Source organism: Physeter macrocephalus, chromosome 15 (assembly GCF_002837175.3).
Source record: "Physeter macrocephalus isolate SW-GA chromosome 15, ASM283717v5, whole genome shotgun sequence".
Lineage (NCBI taxonomy): Eukaryota > Metazoa > Chordata > Mammalia > Artiodactyla > Physeteridae > Physeter > Physeter macrocephalus.
In genome coordinates, this window is record NC_041228.1 from 81,062,416 (window position 1) to 81,087,691 (window position 25,276).

General features: G+C 40.0%; 1 protein-coding gene and 2 pseudogenes across 8 annotated transcripts in view; all 3 read left to right on the plus strand.

Moving 5' to 3' along the window:
- Positions 1 to 25,276, plus strand: part of LOC102996303 (scaffold protein involved in DNA repair) — a 313,877-nt gene that overhangs the window by 16,706 nt on the left and 271,895 nt on the right. For all 8 annotated transcript variants that reach the window (XR_003683330.2, XR_003683329.2, XR_008619449.1 and 5 more), the window contains exons 2-3: positions 20,818 to 20,973; positions 21,575 to 21,641. Coding sequence is in view for 5 of the 8 variants with exons in the window: in XM_028500283.2 (XP_028356084.1) it covers positions 20,818 to 20,973; positions 21,575 to 21,641 (223 nt within the window). In the remaining 3 variants the exon portion in view is untranslated. The remainder of the gene's footprint in view (positions 1 to 20,817; positions 20,974 to 21,574; positions 21,642 to 25,276) is intronic.
- Positions 8,727 to 9,931, plus strand: LOC102973234 (protein FAM136A-like; annotated as a pseudogene).
- On the plus strand, positions 20,048 to 20,780 carry LOC102996614 (40S ribosomal protein S26-like; annotated as a pseudogene).

The window sequence follows — 25,276 nt, forward strand, 5'->3', positions numbered from 1 at the left end:
CTTAATTATAGGTAATTAAAAATTTTTTACTCCTGTCCCTAGTCAGGCAGTATGGCTTATTTTCTCCTTTCGCATGATATATTCTCCAGTATCTTCCTAATAGTGTGTTAAAAGTTTTTTTGAGCTCTGCATGTCTGAAAGTTTCTTTATTTTGTTCCCATAGTTGATTAATAATTTGGCTGAGTAGAGAAATCTAGATTGAAAGTCAGTTTTCCTCAGAATTTTTAAGGCATTGTTCTAGTGTCGTCTTATGTCCATTTTGTCTTAAATGACTCAATTTAATTAAAATATAAGTGCAGATGGAGTTGGAGCTAAGTATATTCAAGGCCCACATACGTATTTAGGAAAAGCAAGTTAAAACTTAATTCAGTACTCTTAATACTTGCTTCATAATTTGGGTTTTGATCAGGAAAGCTAATGGGTTGGGATGTAGGGAGAAAAGTTTGGAAGTGTGGAAGACATTCGGTGAAAGAGGTAGCTAAAGAAACTTAGGGAAGAAGAAGTATGAAGTGAGTAGTTAGATTGTTTTCTGATGTCTTGTTAACTTGCTCTGAAGTTCATAGTCCAAGTATCATTGTCTTTTTTCTTTCTTTTTAAAATTTATTTATTTATTTTAATATCTTAAGTGGAGTATAATTGCTTTACAACATTGTGTTAGTTTCTGATGTATAACAAAGTGAGTGAACTGTACCTATACATATATCCCCATATCCCCTTCCTCTTGCGTCTGCCTCCCACCCTCCCTATCCACCCCCCAGGTGGTCACAGAGCACGGAGCTGATCTCCCTGTGCTCTGCGGCTTCTCACTAGCTAGTTATTTTACATTTGGTAGTATATGTATGTCCATGCCACTCTCTCACTTTGTCCTAGCTAACCCTTCGCTCTCCCCATGTCCTCAAGTCCATTATCTACGTCTGCGTCTTTATTTCTGTCTTGCCCCTAGGTTCTTCAGAACCATTTTTCTTAGCTTCCATATATGTGTGTTAGCATACGGTGTTTGTCTCTTTCTGTCTTCACTCTGTATAACAGACTCTAGGTCCGTCTGTCTCACCAGAAATAACTCAGTTTCGTTTCTTTTTCTGACTTACTTCACTCTGTACATATGACAGACTCTAGGTCCATCCACCTCACTACAAATAACAATTTCGTTTCTTTCTATGGCTAATTTTCCATTGTATATATGTGCCACATCTTCTTTATCTGTTCATCTGTTGGTGAACACTTAGATTGCTTCCATGTCCTGGTTATTGTAAATAGTGCTGCAGTGAACATTGTGGTGCATGACTCTTTCTGAATTATGGTTTTCTCAGGGTATATGTCCAGGAGTGGGATTGCTGGGTCATATGGTAGTTCTATTTTTAGTTTTTTAAGGAATCTCCATACTATTCTCCATAGTGGCTGTATTAATTTACATTCCCATCAGCAGTTCAAGAGGATTCCTTTTTCTCCACACCCTTTCCAGCATTTATTGTTTGTAGATTTTTTGATGATGGCCATCCTGACTGGTGTGAGGTGATTCCTCATTGTAGGTTTGATTTGCATTTCTCTGATGGTTAGTGATGTTGAGCATCCTTCATGTGTTTGTTGGCAATCTGTATGTCTTCTTTGGAGAAATGTCTGTTTAGGTCTTCTGCCCATTTTTGGATTGGGTTGTTTTTTTGATATTGAGCTGCATGAGCTGCTTGTATATTTTGGAGATTAATCCTTTGTCAGTTGCTTTGTTTGCAAATATTTTCTAATGATTTGATTTAAAATCTTCATTAGCTTCTAGGCACTGCTCTTAGTTTTGGGGAACTATTTAAATAACCAGCAGGGGGAGTACTTATGTTCCTTTTGCAACAGGGACTCAAGCTGGAAAGATAGTTGGGATTTTAATATGTGCAGTTTAGAGCAACAGTTAAAAAAATTTTTTTGTTGTTTTTTTCTGATGGTAAAAATAATATGCACCTATTGTAGAATAGCTATAAAAGAAAATACAATAGAAAATAACACGTAAATCTACAATCAGGTGAGACAGGCACTTTCATGTATTTCCTGTTAAACTTTTTTCCTCTCAATGCTTTTTTTTTAAGTTTTTTTTTTTTTTAATAGATTTATTTATTTTTGGCTGCGTTGGGTCTTCATTGCTGCGTGCGGGCTTTCTCTAGTTGTGGCGAGTGGGGGCTATGCTCACTGCAGGCTTCTCATTGAGGTGGCTTCTCTTGTTGTGGAGCATGGGCTTTCGTAGTTGTGGCACGCGGGCTTGAGAGCACAGGCTCAGTAGATGTGGCGCACGGGCTTAGTTGCTTCTTGGCATGTGGGATCTTTTTGGACCAGGGCTCGAACCCATGTCCCCTGCTTGGCAGGCGGATTCTTAACCACTCTACCACCAGGGAAGTTCTCTCAATGCTTATATGTACTGCAAAATTGATGTTACTATTTTAAAACTTAGAGTCATTAGCGTTACATAGATACTTTTTTTTTTTTTTTTTTTTATGCAGTTCGCGGGCCTCTCACTGTCGTGACCTCTCCTGTCGCGGAGCACAGGCTCCAGACGCGCAGGCTCAGCGGCCATGGCTCACGGACCCAGCCGCTCAGTGGCATGTGGGATCTTCCCAGACCGGGGCATGAACCCGTGTCCCCTGCATCGGCAGGTGGACTCTCAACCACTGCGCCACCAGGGAACCCCCATAGATACTTTTTTGAAAATCAATCTGAATATTCTTTTCCATCCTGATAAGATCAGAAACAGAACATTTATTCTTGTGTATAAATAAGATTTCTATTGGCTTCTCATAAAGTTGTAGATTTTAATTTCTGTTCTTTTAAGGAGCAGAACCTCTAGAGCATCAGAAAATTCCTATTAAGCCAAGAAAGGCAGCAGAATACAATGTTGTCTATCTTAAGGATACAACTAAAACATATATAATCAGAAGATGCAAATAGGGCAGCAGTATATTAAAACAGTTGTGTCAGGTTGCTGGCTTGGTGCCTGGTACATAATTTTGTACTCAGTTTTTGGAATGGACAAATAGTGGAAAAGGGTGATGCTTTAAAAAAAGTTATTGTAATGTTAAGACAAATAAAAATGGAGTACTTTTGTAAAAATTAAAACACACATGAACAATTTCTTTAAAAAGTTATGTGTGAGAAAGCCTGTCCAGTTGGTGTAGCTCTAGATTATCTCCTCTTAAAAGCTATGACCGACAAAAACAGTACATAGTATCTAACCAATAACTAATTTATTTATAGAAAGAAGAGAAACATACTTAGTGCCTGAGTTCTGGCCACAATTTTGCCAAGATCTCAAAAATATTTATCTTTGAACATTCTGCATAAGTCCCTCCTTATTTTGAACCAGTTTTGCTGAATTCTACATTCAGTTCTTGTCACTTATGCATTAAAATAACATAGGTAACAAATGTACACTTATCAGTGTGGAGAAATCCATTAATCAAAGGGAAAACAGTTTTGAGGAGAGGTTAATGAAGAAATCACATTGCAGTAGTTGAAGAATAAAATCTTTGTGTTTTTGTGTTGACAAATCTCTATATAAGTGTTTTGGGGAAGAGAAGGAGGAAGGGATAGCGTGATGGGGTGAGAGAGAGTTAAAAAAAAGTTAATGAGAAACTTGTGCATGGTTGAATGATGGCCTAAGGGGTGGAACAGATTAAGATAGGAAACTTTGGAATCCTGAATGCAGTGTCTCATGACTGGCATCCTGTTCTTCATATTGAGGATTTTCTTCTTATAGTCTCAAGACCCTGGGATGTAAAGCTTTCTGTTTCTTCCTCAGCCTTTTTAAAAATTCAGTAGCGCCTATAGCATTTTTACTTTTTTACCCAACATTGTGTATTTTACTGCAGCAGAATATTCCAAGCATGTGCAGAGAAGCTTGTTCTGTGTTTAGTTTACCTGTATGGTAAAGCCGTACAGGTTGGATTTTTTTTTTTTTGGCTGCATTGGGTCTTCGTTGCTGTGCGTGGGCTTTCTCTAGTTACGGTTAGTGGGGGCTTCTCTTGTTGCATAGTGTGGGTTCTAGGCGCGCAGGCTTCAGTAGTTGCGGCACCTGGGCTCAGTAGTTGTGGCTCGCGGGCTCTAGACCACGGGCTTAGTTGCTCCATGGCATGTGGGATCTTCCCAGACCAGGGCTCGATCCCGTGTCCCCTGCATTGGCAGGCGGATTCTTAACCACTGCGCCACCAGGGAATTCCCTAGAGGTTGGATTTTAATCCAGTGTTCTTGGTGGTGGTTCTCAAACTTTAATAGTGCTTAACTCACCCGGGTGGTTGGTGGGCCTCTCATCACTCAAGATTTTAATTTGGGGTTTGAGTATCTACTGTCTCCAAAAGCATACGTGGTGATTCTGATGTGCATTGCCCTTGATCGCATTTTAAAAATTGGGGTCAAATAGAATGAAATTTACTATTTTAACAATTTTTAAGTCTGTGGTCTGTGACATTAAGTACCTTCATGTTGTTCTGAAACTATCACCACCATCCATCTCCAGAACTTTTCATCATCCGAAACTGAAACCCTTTACCCATTAAACAACAACTCCTCATTTTCCCCTCCCCGCAGCCCCTGGCAACCACTATTCTACTTTATGTCTCTGAGTTTGATGACTTTAGGGACCTTATATAAGTGGAATCATAATTTTTGTACTTTTGTGTCTGGCTTATTTCACTTAGCTTAATGTCTTGAAGTTTCTTCCATATTGTATGTCAGAATTTTTTTTCTTTCTTTAAGGCTGAATGTAGTCCGTTGTATGTGTATACCACATTTTGTTTATCATTCATCCATTGATGGACGTTTAGGTTGTTTCCACCTTTTGGCTCTTGTGAATATGGCACTATGAACATTGTGGTGGAAATATCTGTTTGAGTCTCTCAGTTCTTTTGGGTATATGCTGGATCATATGGTAATTATATTTTTAACTTTTGAGGAGCCACCATACTTTTATCCACAGTGACTGCATCATTTTGTATTTTTATTAGAATGTACAAGGGTTTCAGTTTTTCCATATCCTTGCTAGTACTTGTTATTTTCTGTTTTTTTAAAAATTTTTTTAAATTTTAACTTTTTTTAATAGTAGTCATTCCTAATGGGTGTGAAGTGGTACCTCATTGTGGTTTTGATTCACAATTCTCTCATGATTAGTGATGTTGAGCACTTTTTCATGTGCCTGTTAGCCATTCGTATATCTACTTTGGAGAAGTGTCTCTTTCAGGTCCTTTGCCCACTTAAAAATTGAGTTGTTGGTCTTTTTGTTGTTGAGTTGTTAGGAGTTCTTTATGTATTTTGGATATTAGTTCCTCATCAGATCTTGGATTGCATCTTTTTTTTTTTTTGCTTTCACTGTCGTGGCCTCTCCCATTGCGGAGCACAGGCTCCGGACGCGCAGGCCCAGCGGCCATGGCTCACGGGCCCAGCTGCTCCGCGGCACGTGGGATCCTCCCAGACCGGGGCGCGAACCCGGTTCCCCTGCATCGGCAGGCGGACGCGCAACCGCTGCGCCACCAGGGAAGCCCTTGGATTGCATCTTAAGAAATGCTGGCTTGGGGTAAGGAGTTTGAATTGTGGAGTCAAACCAGCCTGTGTGTGAATCTTGGCTCATGTGTAAGTTCTCTTGCATATTAAAACTGTCAGCTACCAATCTGGAGTGATCTACCTCTTTCTTTGGTCTCTCCTTGTCCTCTATGCATGAGCACCAGTTTCAGACTTCACCTGGGGACTCCTGAGGTCGCAAACCTACAATGTGTCAGGATTTCATTCCTTTTTAAGGCTGTGAATAGTTTTTCTTTATATGTACATGCTTATTTTGTTTATCCATTCATCCATTTGTGGACATTTGGGTTGTTTCCAGTTTTTAGTTATTGTGAATAATGTTATTTTGAACTTTGACATTCAAACATACATTTGAGGGACTTCCCTGGTGGTCCAGGGGGTACGACTGCACACTCCCAATCCAGGCGTCCTGGGTTCGATCCCTAGTCAGAGAACTAGATCCTGTATGCATGCTGCAACAAAGAGTTCGCATGTGGCAACTAAGAAGTCTGCGTGCTGCAACTAAGGAGTCTGCATGTCGCAGTGAAGATCCCGCGTGCTGCAACTAAGACCTGGCACAGCCAAAATAAATAAGTAAATATTAAAAAAAAAAAACCCAAACATCCATTTGAGTCCCTGCTTTCAGTTCTTTTGGGAAATCGAATTGCTCAGAAGTAGAATTGCTAGATCCTGTGGTAATTCTATGTTTAATTTTTTGGAGGACCCACTGTACCATTTTCTGTAGCAACTGCATCATTTTGTATTTCTACCAGCAATGCACAGGGGTTCCAGTTTTTTCCATATCCTTGCCAATACTTATTACTTATTTATTTTTTGACAGTAGCTATTATAACGGTGGGATTTGGTATCTCACATTGTGGTTTTGATTTGTGTTTCCCTAATGAGTAATGATATCAAACATCTTTTTATGTGATTGTTGGTCATTTGTATGCCCTCTTTGGAGAAATGTCTATCAGACTTTTACCGAGTTTTAAACTGAGTTGTTGAGTTGTGGGAGTTCTTAATATAGTTTGGCTACTAGATTCTTAGTTGGATATGTGATTTGCAAATATTTTCTCCCATTATATGAATTGTCCTTCTACTTTCTGATAATATGTTTTGAAATTCTTAAGTCTTAAATATTGATGAAGTTTAGTTTATTCATTTTTTGTTAACTTGTCCTTTTGTGTCGTGTCTGAAACCACTGCTTATACTAACTTCTGTTATTTTTTGTCAGACCCTTGACAGAAATCATTTGACCACAGATGTATGGGTTTTTCTGGACTCTGAATTCTGTTCCATTGACTGGGTCTATTGTTATGTCTGTACCACAGTGCTTTGATTACTATTATTTTGTAGTCAGTTTTGAAATTGGGATGTGAGTTCCAGTCATGGAACTTTTGTGGTTTTCTAATAGAGTCAGGATGAGTTACATGTTTGGTATCAACGTGTGACCGTATAGGTGAGTTATTGTCAAGCAGGGAACCTCACCTGAGCCTTGGTGTCTAGAGTTTTTACTGGGGCTTTGCTACGGACTGCATATTTGTGTTCTCTATTTCCAACCCCCATTCATATGTTGAAGCCTAATCCTCAATGTGGTAGTATTTGGAGGTGGAGTCTTTGAAAAGTTAATAGGTCATGAGGGTGGAGCTCTCATGAATGGGATTAGTGCCCTTATAAAAGAGGTTCCAGAGAGATACCTCCTCCCTTTAGCGTCAGTGAGGAAGTGAGTCTTTGCCAGATTTCACCACTAACACTGAATCTGCTGACACCTTGATCTTGGACTTCCCAGCTTCTAGAACTTGAGAAGTGTTTGTTGTTTATAGGCTACCTACTTTATGGCATTTTGTTATAGTAGCCCGAACAGATTAAGGCTCCATTATGTAGACATAAATGGCTGATCTCAGTCTCCAGTTCTTCTGTGTGTGACTCAAAGCCTCCACTCTAAATCACACTGTCTTTCTGGTGTCACCAGCCCCCATGCTAACAGTATGGGGTGTGATTAGCCACCACCCTAAATCACATTATTAGACTGTCTGGTGCAACTGAAGCTCTCAGGCAAAGAAAGACACTTCTATCAGCCATGGTATTCCAAGGGCATAGACATTACTTTCCAGAAGCCAAGGACAAAGGCTAGACTTGTTTGTTTGTTTGTTTTTTGGCTGCTCTGTGTAGCTTACGGGATCTTAGTTCCCTGAGCATAGATCGAACTCAGGCCCCAGCAGTGGAAGCACTGAGTCCTAATCACTGGACCACCAGGGAATTAATTCCCTAGCCTTCCTTTTAGGTGAGGTTAGATTCTTTACTGCATGTTTACTTTTTCAGTCTTTCCCTAATAAGTATTTTACCCATGGTTGTCTTTCTTTTTACACCTTAAGAGCCCATGTTTATGACAAACACAAATCCTCTTCTCAGTCTGCAAATGTCTCTCCCTAATTCACATTCATGTGCCCTCATTTTGAAGTGAATTTGTGATTGCTGCCTTAACTCACAGAGTTACTATAAGGCTTCAGTGAGGGAAAGAAATTAAAAAGTGTTTTTTAGAATTAATCTTTGCAACCTTTGTACTGCCTCTGCATGTTTATACTAACTTCTGTTATTTTACTTCTCTGTATTGTGTTTTGTGACAGGTCTAATGATCATATTGATTTCTTGAGGACAGGGTTCATGATATTTCTCTGTGTTTTCTGTGCTTATGTGATTACAAGCACTGGTTTGTTGAATTTAGTTTTCAATAATAGCAAAAATATATTAAATTTCATTTGTTTTTAACCACCAGAGTGGCTGCATTTGGTTGTGCAGGTTGAAAACTGCAGTGCCTGCAGAGGCCCCATTCATAGTCATGTCCTGCAAAATTTGTATATTTATTATGCTACTCTTTCAGGAGATGGCAATAAAGCACCTTTTCTAATAAAATCAGTATGTTATGACAATTTCCAAATATATGGAAGTACAGTGACTTGAGAAGGGAGTGTCTTTTTCTCATTTGCAGAAAAATGTAGCCCTATTAAGAATATGGTCCTTGGGCTTAAACTAGCTTGAATTTTGATCCTGGCTTTGCTATTTACAGATATATGATCTTGAAAAATGTCTTCAACAGTTTTTTTCTTTATCTGTAAAATGGAATTAATACTACTCATTTCAGCCTAAAATATCACCTAGGATCTATATGAGGTAATAGACATGAAACATTTGCAGTAATGTCTGGCAGGTACTGAATTATCTTAGTCTGTTCAGACTGCTGTAACAAAAATGCCATAGGCTAATGGCTTATAAACAATACAAATGTGTCACAGTTCTGGAGGCTGGGAAGTTCAAATTGAAGGTGACAGTACATTCAGTGTTTGTTGAGGGCCCACTTCATGGTTCATAGCCATCTTCTTTCTGTCTACACATAGTGGATCTCTCTAGTACCTCTTTTATAAGGGCACTAATCCCATTCATGAGGGTTCCATCCTTGTGAACTAAGCACCTGCCGAAGTCCTCGCCTCCAAATACCATCACATTGGGGATTAGGTTTCAACATATGAATTATGGGGGGGGACACAAACATTCCATCTGTAGCATAAATATTCAGTTTGTGATAGCTAAATGATTGTGCTTTTCATTGGAGCTGGTTTTACTTTAGTAGTGTGTGATTACAGAATTATATCTGAGGTGGTTTACAATTAGGTAAAAGTTATTTATTTGGTTGCATGAGGTCTTAGTTGTGGCAGGCGGGCTCCTTAGTTGCAGCTTGAGGGCTCCTTAGTTGTGGCTTGCCGGCTCCTTAGCTGTGGCATGCGAACTCTTAGTTGTGGCATGCATGTGGGATCTAGTTCCCGGACCAGGGATCAAACCTGGGCCCCTTGCATTGGGAGCGCAGAGTCTTAATCACTGTGCCACCAGGGAAGTCCCATAATTAGGTAAAAGTCTTAATTCGGGGGGGACGGGCTCGTGCGTGGGAGTCCATGTGGGCACCTGTGTGGCAGGGAGCAGTGCGGGGTCGCTGTGGCGGAGCTGCAGCAGCTCCGGGTGCAGGAGGCGGTGGACTCTATGGTGATAAGTCTGGAGAGAGAACATCCGGAAGATGCAGGGCCTCATGTTCCGGTGCAGCGCCGCCTGCTGTGAGGATAGCCAGGCGTCCGTGCAGCAAGTGCACCAGTGCATTGAGCGCTGCCATGCACCTCTGGCTGAAGCCCAGGCCCTGGTGACCAGTGAGTTGGAGAAGTTCCAGGAGCACCTGGCCCGGTGCACTATGCATTGCAATGACAAAGCCAAAGATTCAATAGATGTGGGGAGTAAATAGCTTCAGGTGAAGCGGCAGCTGGAGAGTTGCATGACCACGTGTGTGGATGGCCACATGAACCTCATCCCAACCGTGACCAAGAAGGTGAAGGAGTCTCTCTCATCCATTGGGAAATAGATGTCTGCTATTGGCCATCGGGGCTGAAGGCAGCAATCTATTTAAAAAGAGGAATGGGGATTTGGGTTTTCTAAGGAAAGTTTATAAATGAGGAAATTAAGGATGGCAGCAAGTTTAAGGCCTATATCACTTGCCTTTGGACACTGGTTCCTTTGTGTTTGAAACCTAGAAAGTGAAAAAACCTGGTGCTAAAATTGGGGTCAGAGATAGCAGGGGAGAGTTTTTGTGAGCCTGAATTTCACGTGGCAAGTGCTTATCTTGGCAACAGGGCGTCTCCCTTGTACCAAATCAGAGCCCTCCAAGGTACCAAATTCTCATAGTACACAGATACCAACAGGGTGGCAAGTTCATCTGACCTGCTTATGATCCGGTAGAGTGTGAGGAGAGCTGTTTATATTCGTCAACCTCCTGTTTACCAGAAGGATCACTACAACATTTTCCACAAACTGGAAATAAAACAAAATCCATGAGGTCACTAATTTAGAATGGGAAAGGGGGCTTCTGGGGCTTTGTTTTGCGTGGTTTTGTCTTATATACAAGGGCATGAAGTTACTTTAAGATGTAGAGTTGGTAGAGGTATTTTGGATAAAAGCTTTGAAAGGGTGCTTGTGGATATTCATTTCTGGCCGTCAGGATGTGGATGCACATTTCTTAAAATTCTCACACATGACATCTTTCAGCCTGGAGACCCTGCTAAATTATAAGAAGCGCTGTCACACTGGTAGGGGAATCATGTTGCTGCAAATGGCATGATTTCATTCTTTTTTTATGACTGAGTAGTATTTCATTGTAATTGTATACCACATCTTCTTTATCTGTTTATCTATCAGTGGATATTTAGGTTGCTTCCATGTCTTGGCTGTTGTAAATAGTGCTGCTATGAACACTGGCTTGCATGTATCTTTTTGAATTAGAATTTTCTCTGGATATATGTCCAGGAGTGGGATTGTTGTATCATATGGTAACTATTTTTAGTTTTTTAAGGCATCTCCATACTGTTTTCCATAGTGGCTGTACCAATTTACATTCCTACCAACAATGTAAGAGGGTTCCCTTTTCTCCATACTCTAGCATTTATTATTTGTAGAATTTTTAATGGGATGGCCATTCTGACCAGTGTGAGGTGATACCTTATTGTACTTTTGATTTACATTTCTCTGATAATTAGCAATATTGAGCATCTTTTCATGTGCCTATTGGTCAGCTGTATATCTTCTTAGGAGAAATGTCTATTTAGGTCTCCTGCCTATTTTTTTTGATTGGGTTGTTTGGTTTTTTTGTTACTGAGTTATATGAGCCGATTGTGTATTTTGGAAATTAAGCCCTTGTTGGTTGCATCGTTTGCAAATATTTTCTCCCTGCCTGTAGTTTGTCTTTTCTTTTTGTTTATGGTTTCCTTTGCTGTGCAAAAGCTCATAAGTTTGATTAGGTCCCATTTGTTGATTTTTGTTTTTATTTCTATTGCCTTGGGAGACTGACCTAAGAAAACATTGCTACAGTTTATGTTAGAGAATGTTTTGCATGTGTTCTCTTGTAGGAGTTTTGTGGTGTCCTATCTTAAGTATTTAAGCCATTTTGAGTTCATTTTCGTGTATTGTGTGAGGGAGTGCTCTCACTTATTGGTTTACATGTGGCTGTCCAGCTTAACCAACGCCATTTGCCAAAGAGACTGTCTTTTTTCTGTTGTATATTCTTGTTTCCTTTGTCAAAAATTAAATGACTGTAGGTGTGTGGGTTTAATTCTGGGCTCTCCATTCTGTTTCACTGATCCATATGTCTGTTTTTGTGGCAGTACCATGCTGTTTGATTACTGTAGTTTTGTAGTATTGTTTGAAGCCCGGGAGGGTTATGCCTCCAGCTTTGTTCTTTTTCCTCAGGATTGCTTTGGCAGTTCTGGGTCTTTCATGATTCCATATAAATTTTAGGATTATTTGTTTTAGTTCTGTGAAGAATGTCACGGGTAATTTGATGGTAATCACATTGACTCTGTAAATTGCTTTGGGTAGTATGGCCATTTTAACGATATTAATTCTTCCAATCCAAGAGCGTGGTGTATCTTTCAGTTTCTTTAAATTATCTTTAGCTTTCTTTATCAATGTTTTATAGTTCTCAGTGTATAAGTCTTTCACTTCCTTGGTCAGTTTTATTCTAAGTATTTTATGATTTTTGATGTGATTTTAAAAGGGATTTTTTTTTTTTTTACTTTCCCTTTTTGATATTTCATTGTTAGTATAAAGAAATACAGTCAATTCCTGAATGTTCATTTTGTATCCTGTTACCTTGCTGAATTTATCAGTTCTAGTGGTTTTTGTGTGGAGTCGTTAGGGTTTTCTACTTATAGTATCGTGTCATCTGCATATAATGACAGTTTTATCTCTTCTCTTCCAGTTTGGATATCTTTTGTTTCTTTTTCTTGTCTGATTGTTGTGGCTAGGACTTCCAATACTATGTTGAATAGAAGTGGTGAGAGTGGCCATTCTTGTCTTATTCCAGGAATCAGCAGAAAAGGCTTTCAACTTTCAACTTTTCACCATTGAGTATTATGTTGGCTCTAGGTTTGTCACAAATAGCTTTTATTAAGCACCTTTTTAACCGATTGCTTTTAAGTTAAAGTCTATTGTAATTTTCAGAGTTTCGTCTTAAGAGTAGGCGGGTTAGGGTTGAACTGTAAGTAGAGATTTGGTTAGAGGACTGTGAGGGAAGGAGGGACAGAGACTTGAACCTGTAGCCTCTGAAGGGGTCTTGCTGATAATCCTGCCTTTGCATAAGAATAAATTTATCACACTTGGAGTTTATAGGTTGCTGTGCTTCAGCTTCTCAACAGTGAGGAAGCAGGAATGGGAAAGAATCAAGGCAAAGTCATTGTTTGCTTTTGAGTGGGGAGTGATCAGTAAAATAAAATTGGACCCAGAGTGTGATATATTAGCAGCTGTCATTGTTTTATGTCTTTTAAGTCCTTGGATTAAGAGTAATGTCAGTGGAGCCAAGAGTGGTTTTAAGCAGCCTGGCATGGGAACTTGGTTTCTAGCAGAGGAATTTTCCATTTCAGAAAAAAATAAGCTTCAGACTAATGGTATTCTGAGCTGCTGTACAGGGCTATTGGAGAATAATTCTGCTTTTCTTTTCAAGTGTTGAAAATTAAATACATCACCATATTTCCAACATTGTTACATTAAGAAGTTCCGGATTGTTGAGAAGAATGAGAAAAAGAGGGCTAGATTGCTAGAGGTTAGGATTCTAGCATCAGAGTCTTAGAATAGCTGTAGTAAATTAGTCTGGTTTCTTTGAACAGTTTAGGTGTTTGATGACACCAAAACTAGGTGATTATTGTACTGTAAGTTTAAGAATAATTGTACATTCCAGACATTTACTACTTAACCAAAGTAATCTTAAGTTTGAAAGTATATGAAAATTATACAAAATGTGGCAACCGTTTCCTTTATTTTCTCTGATGACAGAGGAAGAAATGAATTTAAACTGCTACATGATTTAATGCCTTTCTGACCAAAAACTTTAAAACACTGGAATGGCTATGGATTCTTTGCTGAAAAAACTCTTCCATGAATGGAAAGGATAGTATAGATATGAACTTCCTTAAATGAAGCAATGATTTAGGTGACCCCTAAACTTATTTGGCATATGCTGAGATTATTTAGCAGACAAAGGATAAACCAGCAAGTTCTGGAAGCTAGCACTTTGAGAGTTTGCCACTTGTAGAACTTAAGTTATAAGTGAATCCTGGTTTGGGGGGCATAGAAGACATAAACACATGAAAACAGCATTCTCTATTGTGGCAGTGGAAGTGCTATTGGAAGTGCTGATTTCCAAAGGAGTGGTTCAAGGAGGATGACTGAGGGCTATAACAGTACAGGAGGATTCATGAAGAAGGTAGTCCTTGGGCCAAACCCTGAGGGGTCCAGCAGGTCAGACTGAAGAGAGTTGGAAAGACAGCCTGGCAGGAAACAAAGGAAAGGGCAAAGTTGTCTTGAACCTTATTGGCAGTTTTCAAAAATTTTGTTATGCCTTGTGAAAATTTATTTTACTTACATGTTTTTTCTCAGACTTGTTCTAATACCCTTTATTTTCTTATTTATTAATGTCTGTTGTCCCCACATCAGGAGGGTTGGGCTTTCTTAATCGGTATTGCCTGACTGTGAGAAAGATGAGAAGGCTAGAGCACTGGTTATGGGGGCAGCTCATAGAATAGTGACTTTGACTCTGCAATAAACTGGTCTTTTCCAGTGAGTCATTTAATTCTCTTCTTCTTTATTTTTAATGTTTTTTTGAAATATTTATTTATTTGGTTGTGCCGGGTCTAAGTTGCAGTAGGCGGGCTCCTTAGTTGTGGCATGCATGTGGGATCTAGTTCCCTAACCAGGGATCGAACCCGGGCCCCCTGAATTGGGAGCGCAGAGTCTTATCCACTGTGCCACCAAGGAAGTCGCTTAATTCCCTTCTGCTCCTTAAACTGTCTGAGAGGCCGTAGAGTTCTAATCAGTAACCTGTTTTTTCTTATTTTTCGAGGTTTGAAATATTATAGTTGGTCATTAGATTAAGACAGTATTTTTATGAATCATAGTGTATGAAAATATAAGCATCTTAATAAAAGATGTCTAAAGTACGTTCTCATATGAACTCTCCTGAATGTTAATCACCTCTTCTTCTACCTTCCGTTATGGTGGTCTGTGGTACTGTTATTTCACAGTATTGTCATCAGTGTCAATTTTATCTTGGTAGTCGTCGTGAGGTAAGTATATTTATTATTCTCATTTTACTGATACAGAAATTGGATCTTGGGAAGTGTCAGTGTAGCCACCCAGTAGCTCAGAGGTGCTCAGGCCAGGTCAGTCTGACAGCACAGCTTGAAGATGGGAGCTGAAAGGATTTGTGTGCTGCTTGTGAAATTTCCTGGATGTTTCTAAGCTTGAGGAGGATAATAACTCAGGACATTTGGAATTAGGACTAGCCTGGAAAATCAAGGATCTGTGGGTAGCCATCACCAAAGTACATTTCTTCCTTTGTTCAAGTCCAAGACAGCTTTCTCCAGGAAACATTCTCTCAATCTATTTTTGAGCTCATCAGCCCAATTTTGGTCTGTTTCTTCCTCCACTCTAATTATATCCTTAGAACCCAAGGTCTTTGAAGATGGAAACTGTCTTTAGCTGTATACCTTCAGAGGGCTCAGTGAATCATTTCAGCTCAGTACGAATATTTACTGAGTATTGTGGTCCAGCTCTTTCAGTAGCTGGTGATTGAAGGCCAGCTTCAGCTGGACAGAGGCACAGAAGTATGATGGGTTGGCTTGCAGTTGACAGTATCTGGGCACCTGGGCAGCTCAGGGACCTGACTTACAGCTTGGAGCATGATTTGTGCTTCTTCTTTCTTTCTCAGGTTTCGTCATATAATATGGGACAAGGTGGCTGGCTGCTTTGGGGTGTCACACCCTTGGCCAAGTGGGAAGAAGAGAATCTTCTCCAGTAGCCCCAGTTAGAAAAGTCCTGGAGAGGGCCTCTGACTGCCTCAACTTGGGTCCCATGGCATCCCTGGACCAGTTACTGTCGCCAGGCTGATGTATGATTATCCTTGGCCAGGTTGGGCGCCCAAAACTGTGGTGGTGGGAGTGTGTTTTGTCACTAGAAATGCGGATGGATGCGAAGGCTGGGTAGTGAAGTCACCCTGTAAGCACCTGCTCTGTGGCTGAGTAAACACTGTGGAGAGAGAAATACACATGTTCTAGAGAGCTGTGGCGGAGGTATTGTTTATGAGGATGAGTAGATGAAATAGAAATGAGTTTAATGCAGCCTAAGGGCTGTGTTTACCCTTAGGCTTATACTTACTGACTTATTTACTTTAGATATTTTAGATTTTGTGACAGGTGTGGTAATAGTCAAGAAATTTGCATATTCATTCAAGAGTCATTTAGCGAGTATCTCAGTGGGGAGTGCTGTGCATTGGGGATAAGATGAAGAGGCATGAGACTCCTGCCCTCAGGAGCTCTTATTCTAGGGAAAGGAGTAGATGGGGCAGGAAACAGACTGTTGTCCCAGAGGGAGGGATTAAGTGGAGGCACTGAGGGATATTTGATGGAAAAGATGAGCCGGGATCCGTGGCAGAGTTGGAGAGACTAAAGGAAGAGGAGAGGTGATTTCTGGCAGAGTTCCATGGATGCAGGTGTGGTGTTGGAAATGCTCCACTTGGCAGCAGCAAGGGGAGTAGAACAGATTGGCTGGGGAAGCAGAAGGGGAGGCTGAAGAGTGCTGTTGAAGGCCAGGATAGTAGGTATCAGAACTTGGGCTCAGGCCCTCACGTCAGTGAATTTGTGGGAGGGTCTCTGTTGCCACTGCCTGAGCTGCTGGAGGGCAGTCTTTCTTGCTCGTCTTGTATCCCTGGGGCCTGGCAGAGTGTCTGCCTGCAGTGGGAACTCAGTATATGTTTAGTGACAGACTGAAGATGAGGACATTAGAATTCTGTCTTTTATATTAAGTTAGAGGGTTCTAGTCCCTGAAGAATCTGAGTATGGATAAAATCCAGAGAAGCAAAGGACGAGCCAGATGTAACCAAAGCAGTGAGTGACAGGCTTGAGAAACGTTCTGTTGCCAGAGAGAAGGAAAAAACAAATGCGCAATAAACTTGATAGGACAGGCTCTGATCATCACAGCGCCTACCAACTAGCTGACGTGGTTAAAACTTTACATCTGTTCCTCATATTTGACAGGAACAGATTTGAGAGCCGCTGAATCATTGTCTCTGCTTAATGTAGATCAATTTCTGGGTGAAAAAGGGTTGACATCCTTCAAGTATGTGGCTAGAGCCATTGGGATACATTGGGGTACATATATTATTCAGATACCCAAGGAAACTTCCTTTTTGCATTGTTAGACATCTGATTTGTTCCCCAAATTTATTACATGATATCCAAAACAATATTTAGAAATTTTCACTTCTTTCCAAGGGGAGTATCCCACAGATGTATAGTGGAATGCATTTGGTTTTTATAGGGAGTAAAGTTTCAAAATGAGTAAATAAAATATATAAGCATGGTGTACTTAAGAAATGAAAAATTGAGCAGAGCACCAGTAAGAAGGAAAAGTGGTCTGTGAGGGGCTGATGTGGATAGTAAAGCAGTGAAGCAGAGTTTAACCTTTTTGTGTTTTAATTGGTTGCTTTTTTCTGAAGTATGCTCTATTCGAAGTACAGTGAATCCTCATTTTTCAAAGATTCTGTATTTATGAAATCGCCTACTTGCTCAAATTTATTTCTAACCCCCAAATCAGTGCTCTTGGTGCGTTTATAGTCATTTGCAGGCATATGTAGAGCAGGGAAAATTTTGAGTCACCTGACACCCATGTTTCCAACCCAGGTCCAAGGCCCCACTCTGCTTGTTCTAGCTCTCACACTCTAAACAAGGGCTCTTTTCTTGGTCTTTTTAGTGCCACGTTTTTCACATTTTTGTGCTTTGTGTTGGTGATGTCACTGTTTAAAATGGCTCCCAAACATAGTGCTGAAGTGCTGTCTAGTGTTCCTAAGTGCAGGACATCTGTGATGTGCATTATGGAGAAAGTGTGTGTGTTAGATAAGTTTTGTTCAGGCATGAGTTATAGTGCTGATGGCCGTGAGTTCAATGTTAATGAATAAGCTGTATGTATTAAATAAGGTGTCTTAAACAGAAACATACAAAAAGTAAGGTTTCATATTGACAGGAACTATGCTGTATTCCCCGAGGAGCAATGGTTCAGTATTTGCCAATTCGTTGTTTTTGGCGACTTTATAGAACATTAACTACTTTGAATAATGAGAATTGACTGTATTTGTTTCCTATTCTTCTTCCTGGCATCAACCTGGGCTTATATAGTTATTTTGTGTGTGTGTGGGGGTGGGGGGGGTGGGATAACTTTTTATTTTGACAAAATTTCAAACTTACAGGAAACTTGCAAGAATAACATAATGAGGTTCTTTCTAGTGGAAGTATAAGTGGGTTAATAGTGTCCCCTGCAAAATTCATGTCCAACCGGAACTTCAGAATATGACCTTATTTGGAGATGGGTGTTTGAAGATGTAATTAGTTAATATGAAGTCATACTGCATTAGGGTGGGCCCTAAATCCAGTGACTGGTGTCCTTATAAGAAGAGGAGAGGACACACAGAGATACACACAGGAGAGAATACCATGTGATGATGGAGGTGGAGAGTGGTGTGATGCAGCTACAAGCCGAGGAATGCCAAGGATTGCTTAGAGCCACCAGAAACTAGAAAGAGGCAAGGAAAGATTCTTCCGTAGAGCCCCCGGAGGGACTAACACGTTCAGTTTTGGACTTGAAGCCTCTAGAATTGGGAGAATAAATTTGTTGTCTCAAGCCACTGAGTTTGTGGTAACTTGTATGTCAAACCCTAGGAAACTAATACAGTAACCCTTTATTCTGATTCACCAATTTGTTATTATTGGTCTGTCTCTCTTTCTCTACATGTGTATATCTAATTTTTTTCTGTACTATTTCAGAGTAATTGAGAGACATAGTGAGCCTGTACCCCAAAATGTTTATTTCCTAGGTTAAGGACAGCTCTTACATAAGCATAGTATAATCACAAAACTAGGAAATTAAAAATTGATGAAATTCTGTTATCTAATCAGTCGTTTATGCTCAAATTTTATCAGTTGCCTAATAATAATCTGTTTTCCCTGGTCCAAGATCCAGTCCAGGATCATACGTTCATTTTCTTTTCCTGCCTCTTTAGCCCTGCATTAATCTGGGATAGTTCCTCAGACTTTCTTTGTGTTTCTTGACCTTGCCATTGTTGAAGTGTATAGGCCATTTATTTTGGGCTTGTCTGATATTTTCTCTGTTTAGATTTAGGGTATGCATTTTTGGTAGTAATACTGTGGAGGTTGTCTTGTATTCTGGTTGGTGCCTCATATTAAGAAGCATTTGATGCTAGTTTACATCAACATTCATGACTTGATTAAGATGGTGTCTGATAGGTTTCTCCACTGTAAAGTTACTGTTTTTCCCTTTGGAATTAATAAGTAATTTTGGGGGAGTCATTTTGTGATCATGTATATATCCTCTTCATCCTCAAACTTTTACCCACTAGTTTTAGCGTTCATTGATAATTTTCTAAATCTGTCATTTATTTATTTGTTTATATCAATGTAGACTTTAGTCTTATTTTATTCAGTAGGTTATAATCCTTTACTGTCATTATTTATTTGATGCTGGAATGTCCCACATTTGGCCAGTGAGAGCCCCTTCATTCAGGCTCATGTGTCCTTTTTACATGTTCTCATTATTCCTTGGGCACTTTTTCACTCTCTGGCTCAAGATATTTCAGGCTCATTTTGTCCTTCCCTGTCCCATCCCTGGTATTACCCACTTGGTTAAAGAGCCGACCTGGGCTGATTTAATGTATTAAAGAGGTATTCTGGAGTTAAAAATGTGTGTGTGTGTGTGTGTGTGTGTGTGTGTGTGTGTGTGTGTGTGTGTGTGGACTCTGAGTAGACCAAATGATATTTTCCAATTTCTTTACTGTTCTAGATAACTAAGTGAGCTTTCTCAGAGCTGTCAGATAACTGAACCCTGACAGGTGTCTGTGGAGGGTAGCACCTTCTTGAGGATAGATGCCTCTTCCTCTTGCAGTCCTGCCCCACCATAGGAATTTCTGCATGAGAAGTAACATGCTTAGACCTGTTAAGTATTAAAATACCATCTATGTTATGGCTGAATTTTTTTTTATGAATTTGTTCCCTTCTTCCTAGTTAAGAAAGTTTTAATGGTATATTTTAATCTTAATTTATTTTTTTAAACTACAGTGGCATTGGATGAAGGATTTTATTTCTGCTTAGGTGGTCAGCTCATAGTAGTTGACCTTAATTTGATTCCCAATGCAAATCTAAAATTTTCCTTAAAATAAAATGCAAATTAAAAACCTTATAAAGTGAGTATTTGTCTGTCATAGACATTTAAAAAAACAAAACAAAATAGCTTGAGGAAAGAAGTCAGTGTTGTCACCGTTGCTGGATATAAACTCCTTGGCTCCTTTAGGTCTTCTAGGGTGGAGCCCTTGCCCTTTCTATTTCGGGTGCATTCTCAGGCTGCCTGCTCCCCTTCCTGGTGAACACCAGATGTCTGTGCTCAGTCCTCCTTTGCTCCCTTGCTTCTCTCAGCTTCTTTCCTCTCATATGATACCATGCAGAACTTTGGAGCGTTCATTGTCCTCACATGCTTGTATTTTGGAGTTTGTTGTCTAGTTGTGTTGTCCGCGTGCTTTTGGTTTTGCTATCTCGTGACTCTTTCTTTCTGTGGTGGTTCAGAGACGTTCAAAAACTCTGCCAGTCCTCTCTCGCCTTCTCACTTCCAGGATGACCAAGAAAAGAAGGAACAACGGTCATGGCTAAAAGGGCCGCAGACATGTGCAGCCTGTTCACTGCACAACTGTTTGCGGCGTGTGCCCAAGGACAAGGCTGTTAAGAAATTTGTCGTTTGGAACATAGTAGAGGCCGAAGCTTTCAGGGACATTTCTGAAGCCAGTGTTTTCGATGCGTGTGTGCTTCCCAGACTGTATGTGCAAGTGCATAGCTGCGTGAGTTGTGCCGTTCCCTGCGAGGTCGTCAGGGATCCTTCTCAGAGAGTCTGGGAGGACTAAACACTGTCACCTTGTTTTAGATCTGGAGGTGCTGCCCCACAGCCTCCACCAGAGCCCATGTAGGAGCTAAGTCCTTAAAGACTGAAGAAATACTGCTCTTTGAAAAGACAATAAAATGGAAATTATACTTAAAATAAAAACTGTGCTGTCACCGATGCCATTTCTGGGCTTCCATGGTGTTAATTATTAATGTCTATTTAGTGAAGTTGATTTCACTGTTTTTTTTCCTTTGAAAATCATTTGTACAGAGGAAAAGAAATTGGGATGTAGAATACCCATCCTTTCCAGGAGAGAGTCCACTGCAGTGCAGACGAGCAGGTCTCAGGACCGTGGGGGCAGAAGCTTCCCTCGCTGAAGCATGGCTCAGGTGTGGAGAAGGATTTCAGGAGACTCCTGAGACTCAGGTAAAGTCATAATATTTTTTTCCCTGAGTGCTGAAGGACAAATCCTAGATTCCTTAGAGTTCTGGCCACTGTAATTATATTTCTTTGGAATTCCCTTCCTTATTTTCTTTCAGAACACTGTAATTGGTGTGTTACTTTTTTCTCCTCATCCTTGAATTCCTTAAAAGTTGTGGCATAGCAGTACGTCTTTGTAAGTGAAGGTTACATACTGAAAATGTTCTCAGAAGATGAAACTGTTGAGCATCCTGCTCTTTAAAAGAAGTATATTTATGAAATGCTTATATATTTAGAATCTAATGGCGCGAGATATTCTGGTTAATTTTGGTTTATGTGGTAACTTTGAAGTACTCACCATAAGAAGGAGTACTCATCACTAAGGGTTAGACAGCTCTCTGTTTAGATTCTGGAAAAATACAAAAATGCATTATAAGTATTTGCTTTGGGAATACTTGTTGGTAAATAAAGGAAAACAGGAATATGTTAAAGGGGTGTAGTGTAAGTTCTTGACTATTTTATGTAATATTGTTGGTTTTTAGCCCTTGTCACATAAACTACTACATCATCATTAATTATTATTATTGCTATCATTATCTGCCTGCAGTCATTAACAGCTGAAAAGAAGACTACTACAGAAAAACACCTTGAATTATCCTCTGGACCCAAGACAGGTAATATTTTGTTGATTTCTTGGCAGAAAAGGTATAAGGCTAATAGATCCTCCTTTGATTTATTTGCTTTCTTTTAAAAAGATGTTAACATAGTTTGGATAGACTGTATATTCATGGTTAAAAAAACACCCAAACAATGTAAAAAGGTATTTTTTTGAAAAAAATCTCTCTCATCTTTGTCACCATCTACCCCATTTTTTCTGTGTCATGTAGGTAATTATTAAAATTTTTTGTCTCTTTCCTGGGTTCACTGTTATCAACAGAGCCCAGTAGGTAAGCTCAGGTTCATAGCTCCAGGGTTTTAAAAAGAATCTGATTTGGGAAATAAGGTTATGATCTGTGATATAAGGACTATACTACTTAGTCAATGAAATTCTTACTTGGCAAATTAGTTAGGGAAGGCTTTCAGTTAAAAATAGTAGGAAGTTGTATTGGAGTGTTTGAAGAGATGGGTTGAATTTATCTCCTGTAACAAGAAGCCCAGGGGGCCAGACTCATTCTGAGTTCTGCTGCCTTAGTGTAGGGTTTGTTTTTGCAGTCGTGAGGTAGAAGCTGAATTCTCCAGGCTCAATTCTCAGGAAGAGTGTAGGCTTGGAGGATTTTCTCCAAATGAACTTTTCCTCTGCGAAGGAGTACTCTCCCTAGGACCTCTACCTTTGGCCAGAACCTGTTACATAGGGTCACCTCCACTAAAGAGACATCAGTGAAATTAAGGATTTTTAAACATGTATGTTGCTGCTCAAATAAAATTGGGATTTTGTTAGTAAGGAAGAAGAGGGAGTGGATATCAGGGAGGCCACTGGTTCTGCTGCTACACTCAGTTGCCCTCTGGGCGGGAAGGGTGAGGGCTTGAGACTCCAAGGATCTCATCTGACCCTGAAGTGGCCTGACTGTATCTTGACTGTGGGGTCTTGAGATAGCAAGCTAAACATGCTGAGCCTCAGTTTCTGCATCTGGAAAATAGGCCTAAGAATTGTGTATCTCATTGCGTTATTGTGAGTTTAAAAAATAATAATAATAAAAATGCCTAGTTCAAAGGTTTACACTTAGTAGGTGCTTAATGGCAGCGATTGCTGTTATGTTTGATGGCAAAGAGAGCTATGTGAGAGCCTGCTCAGACTCCTGCAGAGTGGGGAAGCTTTCTGTGAATAAGAGACTAAACACTTTAAGCTATATTATTACTTCACTAACATTTAAGGGGGTTCTTTTTATGCAATTGAAAAATAAAATTCCCCTGATTTTTTTGATTCATAAAACGCTGTATTATAAAATACCATAGTTTTCTGATGGTGCTACAGAATTTAATTTTTAATATTATTAGTGCTGAATGTTTTGATTTTCAAAGATCAATTTAATTCTGATTTCTAAACTGTCATAATATAATGTATGGAGAGAATAGTATAGTTGATCCTTGAATGACTGACATGGGGGGCTGGGGCACTGACCCTCCACACAGTCAAAAATCCGCCTGTAACTAACTTTACAGTCAGCTCTCCTTATCCGCAGTTCTGCATCAGCAGATTCAACCTACTGCAGGTCGTGCCGTACTGTAGTACATATTTATCGAAAAAAATCTGTGTATAAGTGGATCTGTGCAGTTCAAACCTGTGTTGTTCAAGGGTCAACTAACTATTATTTTCTTTTACAGATGTGGCTTCTATCTTTTTTTGGAGACTTAAAATTGGTGTAGTCAAATTTAACTTGGGGAGAGAAAGAAATATTAAATAAGCTGCTACCTTGCATTTAATTTCAAAAGGATCTTTTGAGATGATTTCCCATGCCAATATATTCAACCTAAAACCTACTCTGCTGTGCTTTCTATTCTGTGGAATGATCAGTAGATTCTCATGGGCTGAAAGAGCTTGTATCCATGTATAATTAATTTATTTACAGCATAAGCAGGTTGTTAAGAACAGAAAGTATTGTTAATGATTTAACAGAAGCTTACAAATAGAAATTGATAGAAAAGGGGACTCAAGGCATTTCCTAGAACTGGTTCATTTTAAAAATAATAACTTCTAACGTATTAGTTTAAGACAGGCTATTAACAAAACTTCTAGGATGTGGAAGTAATATTTTTATGAGAACTGGGAAGCAGAAGTGGGGGAACATACTTTTGCGAAGTGTGCAAAAAAGGGGGAGACTCCATTTCCTTGTTTCCACATCTCTATTTCCTTACCTGTAAGGCACTGAGAACCAGAGAAGGAAGGGGGAGGAAATGGAGGAGACGGGAAGGGGTGAGAGAAGTGAGCAAATGAATGTTGGCAAAGGATCTCGCCAGAAGGTTTGAGGGACGTGGAAGAAGATAAAAACTTGAAATGAAAAGAGGCTGGAACCTTTGTAGTTAGTGTTTTTCTTTAAAAGGCAGAACTTAAAAAAAATGTATTTACCAAACAAAATGAAACTATGTAATAAAAAGAAGATAGTGTTTATTTTTTTTCTTGAAATACTTTGGAAAATAATGTTCTCAAAATCTTTATTCTTTATGGAGTCAGAAATCTCCTTGAGAAGCATTAGTAAATTTTTATTTATGTATTTATTTTATTATTATTTTTAAAAATGTCTAGTCAGGGGCTTCCCTGGTGGTGCAGTGGTTGCACGTCCGCCTGCCGATGCAGGGGAACCGGGTTCGCGCCCCGGTCTGGGAGGATCCCACATGCCGCGAAGCGGCTGGGCCCGTGGGCCATGGCCGCTGAGCCTGCGCGTCCGGAGTCTGTGCTCCGCAACGGGAGAGGCCACAGCAGAGGGAGGCCCGCATACCACCAAAAAAAAAAAAAAAAAAAAAAAAAATGTCTAGTCAGGTCTTCTGCCCATTTTTTAAAAAATTATTTTTTAATTATTATATCTTTGTTTGGCTGCATCAGGTCTTAGTTGTGGCACACGGGCTCTTTGTTGTGGCACGTGGGCTTCTCTGCAGTGTGGCGTGTGGGCTAGAGCCCGTGGGGTCTGTGGTTTGCAGCACGCAGGCGCTCTCATTGAGGCGCGTGAGCTCAGTGGTTATGGCACGTGGGCTTAGTTGCCCCACGGCATGTGGGATCTTAGTTCCCCAGCCAGGGATCAAACCTGCGTCCCCTGCATTGGAAGGCAGATTCTTTACCACTGGACCACCAGGGAAGTCCAGTATTAGTAAATTTTAAAATTATTATTTCTTGATGTGCTTTTCTCCCTGTTGGACCATAGATTTTTTCAGGGCAGACCCTCCTCTATTGCTCATCTTTATATCTTAGGTGGCTAGGGCTAGGATATGGCTAGGGCTGCCATAATAAAATGGTACAAACTGGGTGTTTTGAACAACAAAAACTTATCTTGCAGTTCTGGAGGCTAGAAGTCTAAAGTGAAGGTGTTGGCAGGGTTGGTTCCTTCTAGCATGTGCTCCAGGCTTCTTTCCTTGACTTGTAGGTGGCTTTCTTCTCCAAGTGTCTCTTTACTGTGTTTTTGCTCTCTGCATGTATGGTTCTGTGTTCAAATTTCTCCTTTTTGCAAGGACAGGTGTCATATTGGATTAGGGCCCACACTGATAATATCACTTTAGACCCTATCTCCAAATAAGGTCACATTCTTAGATGCTGGGGGTTAGAATTTTAACATATGAATGAGTTTGGGGGGGGACACAATTCAACCTATAACACCAAGTC